The 11,868-nt window shown below is 36.8% G+C and overlaps 1 protein-coding gene across 1 annotated transcript; it reads left to right on the plus strand.

The window, feature by feature from the left end:
- The first annotated feature begins 1,549 nt into the window (after nucleotides 1-1,549).
- On the plus strand, nucleotides 1,550-3,118 carry LOC111371915. Its single transcript, XM_022994066.1, has 2 exons — nucleotides 1,550-2,134; nucleotides 2,288-3,118. The coding sequence occupies exons 1-2, from the start codon at nucleotides 1,550-1,552 to the stop codon at nucleotides 3,116-3,118; spliced, it is 1,416 nt and encodes a 471-aa protein (XP_022849834.1).
- Nucleotides 3,119-11,868: the final 8,750 nt, after the last annotated feature.

The raw sequence follows: 11,868 nt of genomic DNA on the forward strand, positions 1-11,868 counted from the left end.
GATTCTGTTTTGTAATTTCGTAGAGTCTTGTATAAGGGTGGACGTGGTTCCATTTGGTTCTAGTTCAAAGAGAACCGAACTGAACCGAACCATGAACCAATGATTTTTCTGATAATGAAACCGAAAGGTTTTTTTTTAAGAAGTGGAAACAAACCAGAACCGAACCATTCAATTCTGGTTTGGTTTGATTTGGTTCTAGTAGACTAGTACTTTTACTTAAGTTTTCAGTCTTGCACAATATTTATAAGTTAGTAATATGTACTTAAATAAAAAATATAAGCATCAAACATTTAACAAGTTCAAATTATCAATAATCAAGATTGTTAGATTTTGTATTGGCTATTCTGTGAACAAAAGGGTAAAATTGTAAATGTTCAAAAGTTTGGGGTCAATTTGTCAATTATTAAAGGTTAGGGGTCATTGTGTACATATGTAAAAGATAAGGGACTCGGTTGCAATTTTGACAAAGTGTGCTAGGGTTCGAGCTATGAAGTAGGGCAAGATGTGTTGTTGAAATTTCGCTAGCTGCTCGCCAAGTGGTCGCTCGAGCGACAAAAACAGAATGGTCGTCGCTCGCCTCTCACCCCCACTTCGCTTGAGCGAAAAAGCGTCGCTCGCTTTTCGCTCGAGCGACAATGTTACCCATAAAACCCTATTTTCCTTTTTCGGCATTTTAACCCGACCAAAAATATCCAAATACACATATATGAGAAAAATCGCTCCGATTTCGAGTCGTGCTCTCAAGGTATTGAAATTGAAGAAAACTCTCCTATACTTTGATTCTCTCATTCAACCCCATATTTGATTTGAGCAATTACATGAAAAATATCAAATTAACATTCACCAAACACCACAACACAACCTTCTAGAGCCTTTGTTGATTCTTGGAGATCGAGGAAGGAGATCGGAGTCCTGATCATTAGAGAACAGGCAGTTCTCTTGAATCCACACGAGATAGACAAAATCAAGACCCGGGAATTGGTGTAGCACACAATCCAGGAGGGCTAGGTGCCGGGAGTTGGTGCAGGATCACGTATTCCAGGAAGGTCTTGAGGAAACTATGGTCAGGATGTCAGAAAAACTAGTGTAATTTGAGTCTGGTTGATTGTAAGTTTCATTTCCGTTTATAGTGGATTCCTACTGGCTTGGGCCCAGAGTTTTACCCACATTGGGGTTTCTCCATCATCAAACAATTTTGTTATTTATCTTTCTACAATTAATTTATGACCGGTATTCAAACATGGAATAGTAAAGCATGTGAACTGATCTGGACAAATTAATTTTTGTGATGTGTTGCAATTATTAATTGATTGAAAAAGAAAATTCTGCATAAACACCTATTCACTCCCCTCTAGGTGTTGATTGGGTCGAACTACGATATTTCAAGTGGTATCAGAGCCAAATCTTGAGTCCTTACCCATAATTGTCTAGATGAGTCAATCACTGTCTATGCCTCCGTATTTTAACGGAAGCAACTACGCCTATTGGAAGGTTAGAATGTGTGTGTTTCTTAAGTCCCTAGATGAACATGTCTGGGTGAGTATACAAAATGGTTGGAAACTACCTTCCACCAACTGACATTTCCCTTTGGACTAAGGATAAATTAGCTGAATGCAACTGGAATTGTAAAGGTCTCCATGCATTATTTATGTCTGTGTCTCCTGAAGAGTTTAGAAGAGTGTCAATGTACGACACTACTAAAGAGGTATGGGACATTCTTGAGACAACGCATGAAGGAACTAAAACTGTGAAAAATTCTAAGTTGCAAATGCTGGCCTCAAGGTTTGAAGAAATTAGAATGAAGGATGATGAATCTTTTGATGAGTTCTATGCCAAATTGAATGACATAGTTAACTCTATTTTCAACCTAGGTGAGAGGATTCCCGAGCCCGAAATTGTGAGGAAGGTTCTTAGATCCTTGTCCGAGAGATTTAGATCTAAAGTTACAGCTATTGAAGAAAGCAAGGATCTGGATACAATTAAGATAGAAGAACTCGTAGGATCCCTTCAAACCTATGAACTCACCATTTCACAACCGAGAAAAAACAAGTCCATGGGCCTGAACACTGTTAGGGAAGGGGAGTCTGAGTCATCTGACGTGGAAACTCTTAGAGATGAGGAGATTACCTACTTTGTGAAAAAATTTCAAAAAGTCTTAAAGGACAAAAAATGGCCTCAAGAGAAAAGGAGATGAGCCCCTAGTAAATTGCAAAGAGAGAAGGATGATAAATCAACTACTAGGAACCTTGGTAAGAAATCTCAAGGGGTTAGATGTAATGAGTATCAGGGATTTGGGCACTATAGAAATGAATGTCCTAACTTTAAGAAAAATCTAAAGGAGGGGAGTAGAAAGGCATTAACTGTGTCCTTGACTGACGATGATCCTAATTTAAGTGAACAAAGTGATTCCTCAAGCAGTGAGGAGGAAAAGGGCTATATGGCTTTTGTCTCTACTATCAAGAGTGAGTCAGACAAGGAGAGTGAGACGGTTGAGGAGGAAGTGGAGAGTAACAAGTCCGGTGATGATTCAGAGGATGAAATAGATATACATGAGGCTTATCAACTTCTGTTTAAGAAAAGTCTCAAGATCAAAAAGGTAAATAAAGCCCTATTTAAGAAAGTAGAAGAGCTTGAGAGAGAGAAGGAGAAAATCACCTATGATCTTGAAGTCTCATCCAAGAATCTCAATGACTTGAAGTGTGTCAATGAGAGATTAGAGGAGAGGGTCAAGACATTGACTTGTGAATTAGAGAAATCCAATACTCAACTACAGTCATTTGTGAGTGGAACTAAGAAACTAGACAATCTGTTAGGAATGAACAAACCAACTGGAAATAGTCAAGGTCTAGGATTTTTGAAGAGCGATAGCAATGTGTCTAGTTTATCAAAGACCACACTTGTCCCCGTTTCCAACAGATCTAATGTTTCAACAAATCTAGAATTCAAAGACAAAAATTTTACTGGACTGAAGGCCACTAGAGCTCATAAGATTTCTACACCTAATTTTCATGATCAACACTCACGTACATCTGAACCTAGGTTTATACCCACTTGTCATCACTGTGGTACCTTAGGCCACATGAGACCTAGGTGTCGAAAGCTAGCAAATAGGAATTGAAGTCAGGATATACCTAGTCAGGTGAACTTCCTTTCAAATCAGGTTAGCCACTTAACTGAGATGGTAACAAGGTTGACTAGGATCACCTCGACCTGGAGAAAAGTTTGGGTAAAGAAATCTGATGTGGGTGAGTATACTGAGAATCTAAAATGTTTTGTTGCTCATGTTGCATATAAGGCTCAAAATACATGCATGTGGTATCTTGATAGTGCTTGTTCTTGACACATGTGTAGTAACAAGGCCTTATTCTCTACCTTTGATGACTGTAATGGTGGTGTAGTTACCTTTGGGGATGGAGCTACGGCACCCATCTGAGGTAAAGGCTCCATTACCATTGTTGGACTTCCTACAATATCCAATGTACTTTATGTAGAGGGTCTTAAGTCCAACTTATTGAGCATTAGTCAAATTTGTGATGCTGACTATGAAGTGAGTTTTGTCCAAAAGAGATGCACTGTTTATGACGCTTCCGGTGGTGTTGTTCTTGAAGGTGTTAGAACATCTAATAACTATTATGGAGTTCTTCCAAACTTGAACTATGTATACAGTAGTGCTAAAATTGATATGTTTGAACTTTGGCATCAAATGCTCGGCCATGTTAACTACGGAAGTCTGTCTAAATTGGTCAAAAAGAAGATTATCGATGGTTTACCTAAGATTGATCAAAGTGAGAATGCTGTGTGCAAGCCGTGTTAACAAGGAAAGCAACTCAGGATAAACCATAAGCGAACCTTGAAAATCTTGACGAATAGACCCCTAGAGCTTCTCCATATGGATTTAATGGGACCATCTAGGGTAGAGAGCCTAGGAGGCAAACGGTATATCCTGGTTGTGGTAGATGATTTTTCAAGATATACCTGGATTGATCTGTTAAGAGAAAAATCTGAGACGGGTGATCTGGTTAAGTCCTTATGTAAAAGACTCAAAGTTGAACAAAATCTTCCTATTTCTAGGGTTCGAAGTGATCATAGGAAAGAATTTGAAAACTTCAATCTAGAAAACTTCTGCTTGGAGGAAGGGATTAAGCATGAGTTCTCCTCGCCAATCACTCCACAACAAAATGGAGTTGTTGAGAGGAAGAATAGAGTACTTCAAGAAATGGCTAGGGCCATACTTCACGGCAAGGATCTAGCAATGTATTTCTGGGGTGAAGCTATTAACACGGTGTACCACATAGTATAAAGGGTATACTTGAGACCGAAATCAAACAAGACTCCCTATGAGATCTGGAAAGGCAAGAAGCCTACTGTTAAATACTTTTGGGTGTTTCGCAGCAAGTGTTACATTATGAGGGATAGAGAAAATCTAGGTAAGTTTGATTCCAAAAATGATGATGGGATTTTTCTAGGATATTCTAAGAACAGCAGAGCATACCGAGTTTACAACTTGTGTACTCAGAGTATCTTGGAATCTGTAAATGTTGTTATTGATGATGCCTTTACTGATGGGGAGAGTGCTGAAAATGGGGTTGACATAGAATATCCAAGTGAAGAACAAGGAGCCACTGGTGAAAATAAAGAGCAATCAATCCCAAAATCTCCACACTCCTCAGAAAACATATCTGAACAGGGTCTACCAAATTGGGATCAGTCTAAGCTTCCCAGAGAACCATCTTCCAGGGTCAAATCTAATCATCCTAAGGTTAACATCATTGGGGATTTCGATGAAGGTATGAGGTTACTAAAGAGAGTTCTAAATAACCTAACATATACTAGCTATGTATCCTAGATTGAACCTAAGAAAGTAGATGAAGCCCTTAGAGATGAATGCTGGGTGAATGCCGTGCATGAGGAGCTTAATCAATTCATTCAAAATAATGTTTGGAATCTAGTTCCTAGGCCTGATGACTCTAATGTGATAGGTACTAAGTGGATTTCAAGAACAAAATCGATGATCAAGGTACTATAACTAGAAATAAGGCTAGACTAGTTGCCCAGGGGTACACGCAGGTGGAAGGGGTAGATTTTGATGAGACTTTTGCCCCAGTTGCTCGTCTTGAGTCCATTCGTATTCTTCTTGCGGTTGCATACACCTTAGGTTTCAAGCTATATCAAATGGATATCAAGAGTGCATTCTTGAATTTAATACTTCAAGAAGAGGCGTATATTGAACAACTGAAATGATTCATTGACCCTAAGTTTCCTCATTATGTCTACAAACTAAATAAAGCACTGTATGGTTTGAAACAAGCTCCTAGAGCTTGGTATGATAGACTCACCACTTACCTTGTTGAGCATGGGTTCTCATGAGGTGGTGCTGACAGAACCTTATTCATTAGACATATTGAAGAAACTATCACTATAGCTCAGATCTATTTCGATAACATCATCTTTGGCTCTCCCATTGACTCCCTTGCTCTTGAATTTGTTGAATGCATGAAACAAGAATTTGAAATGAGCATGGTAGGAGAGCTAAGTTACTTCCTTGGTCTTCAAGTAAAGCAAACTGATTGTGGGCTGTTTATCTCTCAATCAAAATATATCAAAGACCTTGTGAAGAGATTTGACTTGGACAGTAAGAAACAACAAGGACACCCATGAGCACAAATGTTAAGTTAGGACATGATCCTACAGGTAAGACTGTTGATTAGACTGTGTATAGGAGCATGATAGGTAGTTCACCATATCTTATAGCCAGTAGAACTGACATAGCGTTTAGTGTTGGTGTATGTGCTATATTTCAAGCTGATCCTAAGGAGTCCCATCTAAGTGCAGTGAGGCACATTATTAGATATGTCAATGGGACAGTAGATCATGGGATCTTGTATTCTAGAGAGTCCAATCTAAAACTAGCCGGCTATTCTGATGCCGATTGGGTCGAAAACGCCGATGATAGAAAAAATACCTCGAGTGGATGTTTCTATGTTGGTTCTAACCTTGTCTCGTGGATGAGTAAGAAACAAAACTCAGTCTCCTTATCCACAGTCAAGGCAGAATCCATTGCAGCTGGTAGCTGTTGCACTCAACTGCTTTGGATAAAGTAAATGCTGAGTGACTATTGGATAAATCAGGGTACTATGACTGTTTTCTGTGACAATACTAGTGCCATCAACATATTAAAAAAATTGGTTCAGCATTCTAGGACCAAACACATTGACATTCGCCATCACTTCATTCGAGAGCTAATTGAGTCCAATGTGATATCTCTTGAACACATCTCTACTGAAAATCAACTTGCCGATCTATTCACTAAACCTCTAGATGAGTTTAGATTTGAGTAACTTAGGAAGGCTGTTGGCATCTGTGTTCCTCCCTGATCGTCTTCATAGATGCATGCATTCTTTTCTACATTCATTATGTTGCCTCTTTGTGTTCATTTGCATATGTCTTTCATTTTTTATAAATAAAAAAAGGGGGGATTGATCATCACGTGTCATTTTTGCATTGTAGTTGTTCACTCGGAGTTGCAATTTGAAATCAAATGTGCATTCTACACATGATTAGTTTCTAATTCCCATCACTTACCCTGAGTCTGTATGGAGTACTTAGTATAGGTCACTTCATATTATATTTGCACAACACACACTAGGACTATGTGAGTGACTCTTGACCGCATGTGTGAGACTTGGGATGGCTATCATCTATCGTTGAGTAGACTTGGATTTGAATTGATCTTGAACTAGATGACCTAACTTCTGGTGTACCCTCGAGTGTTTCCACAGAGTATTTATTATATCACATCTTATATCTATATTCGGAGCCTAGATGACTCGAGCAATTAAGTTTGAGGGGTTTCTCATAACCTGGTACCCTAAAGCCAACTAGTTTGGGAGTCACCGACCTAATGCTCGTTATAGGGGTCTTCGTAGTAGCTTAATGGAGATGGGATTGCACGTAAGATTAAAAAAAATTATTGAGGTCCTTAATGACAGGGAAAGAAAGAACAGTTTTATACCATATTTTAACGAAGTATAGGTCCTAGTGGTATTGGACCTTCAAACATCTAAGTGTTAACTCCTACATCGGTGATTTGGCTATCTCTTCTCACAAATTTAAGGTTTTGAGTCTTACTTACTTGGAATGAGTGGCATGTTTCACGAGGGGTCACATATACAATTTACTCCATCTGCACTTGGTCCCAGTGTGTGGGGAAATATTTTCTAATCATTGTGCATGCCGTATTATTGATCTATTGCCTTTAATTGGACCAACTGTCTCTGAATTGTTCGTGTATTTTAAATTTATAAAAAAAAATTTGGGGTCTAAATTCAAATTCTTGAAAAAGGTGCTATTTTTGAAAATTTCTAAAGTGCTGTTACTTTGCAAAATTTTAAACTTGGGCCTAACTTTTCAAATTTTCAAGATTAAGTGCTATTTTTGTAATTTGTGTTAATTTTTGGGATGGGATTTATAATGATAAAGTACTTTGATAGTGTACTATTGATATTTTTGGCTGGATTATATATTGATATTTTGCACTATTGATGTATGTTTTTGGTGGTTTGACTTACATTGATATTATCTCTAAATCTAGCATATTGGTACAATGTTATGGCTATTCATGACTCTTTATCTTTTATGTTTACTTATATTACTTTTTCTCATGCTTTTACACTAGGTATGTGAGTTGTGATTTCAGGAGACAGGTTGAAAGATGGCAAGGCAACAGTGAGTTAAGTTAGTGTATTGGATTGTCATTGTAGCTCATGCTGCTGTAACTTGGTTTTGTCACAGAATGCCCAAGGGGGAGTTTGTTAGATTTTGTGTTGGCTATTCTGTGAACAAAAGGGTAAAATTGTAAATGTTCAAAAGTTTGGGGTTAATTTGTCAATTATGAAAGGTTAGGGGTCATTGTGTACATGTGTAAAAGATGAGGGACTCAGTTGTAATTTAGAAAAAGTGTGCTAGGGTTCGAGCTATGAAGTAGGGAAAGATGTGTTGTTGAAGTTTCGCTAGCTGTTCGCCAAGTGCTCGCTTGAGCGACAAAAACAGAATGGTCGTCGCTCGCCTCTCGCCTCTCGCCCCCACTTCTCTCGAGCGAAAAAGCGTCGCTCTCTTTTCGCTCGAGCGATAGTATTACCTATAAAACCCTATTTTTCTTTTTTGACATTTTAACCCGACTAAAAATATCCAAATACACATATAAGAAAAATATTGCCGATTTCGAGTCGTGCTCTCAAGGTATTGAAATTGAAGAAAACTCTCTTACACTTTGATTCTCTTATTCAACCCCATATTTGATTTGAGCAATTACATGAAAAATATCAAATCAACATTCACTAAACACCACAACACAACCTTCTAGAGCCTTTGTTGATTCTTGGAGATTGAGGAAGGAGATCGGAGTCCCGATCATTAGAGAACAGGCAGTTCTCTTGAATTCACAGGAGATAGACAAAATCAAGACCCAGGAATTGGTGTAGCATGCAATCCAGGAAGGCTAGGTGCCGGGAGTTACTGCAGGATCACGTATTCCAAGAAGGCCTTGAGGAAACTATGGTTAGGATGTCAGAAAAATCAGTGTAGGTTGAGTCTGGCTGATTGTAAGTTTCATTTTCGTTTATAGTGGATTCCTACTGGCTTGGGCCCGGAGTTTTACCCACATTGGGGTTTCTCCGTCATCAAACAATTGTGTTATTTATCTTTCTGCAATTAATTTATGACCGATATTCAAACATAGGATAGTAAAGCATGTGAACTGATTTGGACAAATTATTTTTTGTGACGTGTTGTAATTATTAATTGATTGAAAAAGAAAATTACTCATAAACACCTATTCACCCCCCTCTAGATGTTGATTGGGTCGAACTACGATATTTCAAAGAATATAAAAGTCCAAACTAACAAATAAAATATAAACGAATGAGTTATTGCCAAAAGTTAATAGAATTAAGCCACTCAACCCGCGTCGGTTATTGCGCGGATGACTGCACACTCATAGTCAAGGCATGGGTCCTCCATGAATAAAATAATCCTGACCTCATGTGTGTGTGTGTGTGTGTTGTGTCAACCGTGCGATCATCCTTGTGGGCACTATAGCTCGGTTGAAGTTAATAATATCAAGTTCAATTTCATCCTTTGTCCAAATGTGGGATGATGTCCGTGTGCAAATAGGGAAAAGTGGCAATATCTAAATGAGGAATGGTGTGGGATGATGATGTCTGCGTGCTGGCAAAAGTGGTGGTGGTATTGTCTATCTTCCTCTATCGTGGCACTGTGAAGGTGAGTTTTGAGAAATTCAAATAATGAAGAAATTCCAACAAAAGCTTTCGTTTAGAAATTATATGTTTTTTATAAACAAACAGACTTCACTGCCTTAGAATTCAAAATGTCCTCAAAGACAAATACAATGATGGATTGGAAGGCCGCATCGATGACCAGAGTGAGACAGTAAATGTTGAGAGACAAATTGGAATTGGGAATTTGGGTTTCTCTTAACCCTTTGGGTTGGACGACTATGGCTATTAGAGAAAAAATTAATGAGCTAAACACTTTTAATTGGTTGTAAAAAATAATGGCTATGGGACTAACTTCCATTAATATAAAATTAGATTCATACAAAAAATAAAATTATAAATTATGTTTAGTTCTTGGTTCTAGCATTAGAATTGAACAGGAATCGGAACCAAATGGTTCTCGGTTCGAAGAACCAAAACTATTAATTTTTTTCGTAGAACCGAACCGAACCACTCGGTTTGGTTAGGTTTTGGTTTGGTTTGGTTTGGTCGGGACATTTTGTCAACCCTTAGTCTTGTAAATTATTTAATCAACGAAGATTTGAGCCTTCAATCTCCTTACCAAAATATCAACATTATGTTCGAACCAAATAGCTATTATGCATATTCTAATGGTACTGCTAACGAAATCAATAAAATTTTAGTCGTTCGATTGCTTGTTTATGTGTTAATGTTTTCGACAAGCTTCATCTATCATATGTTTATCTTGTAATTATGAACTCAACTAACTTTTGTAATTGTGTATGGATGATTTTTATTCTTAGAGGTGCATACCTAAATAAATATTGAATTGATCTTATGAGTAGACAGATCATCAAGAGCAAGCCCAAGAAGTACACGCTGAATGACAATGACAAGCTATGGAATGGCAAAAGTTATAAAACTGAGGACAACTCGAAGAATAGTGTACAGTTTTATGGATAAACCTCAATGAGAGATTTGTATCCCAATTTATGAGCTATCTTGTAGTGAGTGAAGCTGGCATTATATATAGAAGAGCTTTGCCCATTCTCTTTCACGTCTTTCCCTACCACCGGTATCAACCATTATTAACATATGTGAAAAGAGTTGGTTAGCGATTTCCTCATCCCCCTTTTCGTCTTTGCTAAGAATCATTTCGATAATTATCACTTTTCCTCTGCTCTTTATTGAAATTGCTTCTTTGCATTTTTTCAATATTTTAACACTGTCTTCATCGTTCTAATCTTGCAATATCCACTATTTTTGTTGAATATAGAATTTAAATAAGTAAATGTGTATTACCTCGAACAAGTTAAACTTTTAAATGATATAATTCAACATAATATTGGACCGTGCCAAAGAATATTAAATTAACATGTTCTATGATGTAATTGTCGAGTTAATAAGTTAATTAGCTTCTTCCATGCAGTGGAATAATGCAACTTTTAGTGGAACCAGTCAACGTTGAATGTACGTTGTACCTTATCATAAAATGCTTTATAGGGGTCGTAAAAGTAATATTTGAATATGCATAAATATTAAATAATTTAGAATTAATATCAGATAATATATACGTGACAATGAATGTTACATCATTTATTTAATTTAAATTAAGTAAAACATGATTTTAATTAGCATACATGGACGTGAATAATAAGATGCATTATTGAATGTGAATGTTAATTAATTGAGAATTAATAATAGGGGATTCATACATTAATGAAAGCACAAATGTGAATGAATTTGTCAAATGTACATGTACATTGATGATAACTAAATGATTCGATAAATTAAATACATAATGAAAAGCGAAAAGTAAGGTATTATTTAAATAATTGAATCATACTTTTACAGTTAAACCTTGATAAAGTAATGTTCGATAAAGTAATAACCTCGATTATATAATAATTTCTTTCGATCCCGACTTGGGCCAATAGACTAAAGTAATAACCTCGCTAAATGCATTAAGTAATAAAAAAAATTGAATCCTTAAGGGCCCAATAAAATATAAAGTAATAATTACTGTATTTCATTGAGAAAAAAAAATATATATATATATAGACCAAAATCTTTCAATCAATCAATAATACCCGTACAATAATCATTCCTTTTAGAAATATGCATCTATAGTTGATTGTTTTTTCTTCCCACCTAAACCAAAATGAACCTCATCCTTAACTTTTTGTAGAGCATACACAACTTCCGAAATATTTTGCTCGTGTTGTAGCAAGTAGTTGCTTAAAGTGACTATTGCTTGAAATGCCTCTTTTGACGACACATTTGGGACAATGCTACTATCATCTGGTTCAGGATCATTCTCATCATCGTTACTGTTCATTACCGATTGAATAATTTCTTTGTCAGTAGGTGATTTCATAACTGCATCATTCTCCCTAGGATAGTTTAAAAGATGTTCAACACCCATCACATTTCTATAGTGTAAATTAGAGATGACATCATTTAATCTTTGGATACCTTCATCTAATTCACCAACTTCTGGTTCGGGAACTTTTTTTCTTCTGACCGAATCTTGCAATGCCGAAAATAATTTGCAATTGTTGTTGTCTTCACATCAAAATTCCAAGCCATGTTAGCAAAATTAATAGCATTCAAA

Source organism: Olea europaea, chromosome 23, assembly GCF_002742605.1.
Source record: "Olea europaea var. sylvestris chromosome 23, O_europaea_v1, whole genome shotgun sequence".
Classification (NCBI taxonomy): domain Eukaryota; kingdom Viridiplantae; phylum Streptophyta; class Magnoliopsida; order Lamiales; family Oleaceae; genus Olea; species Olea europaea.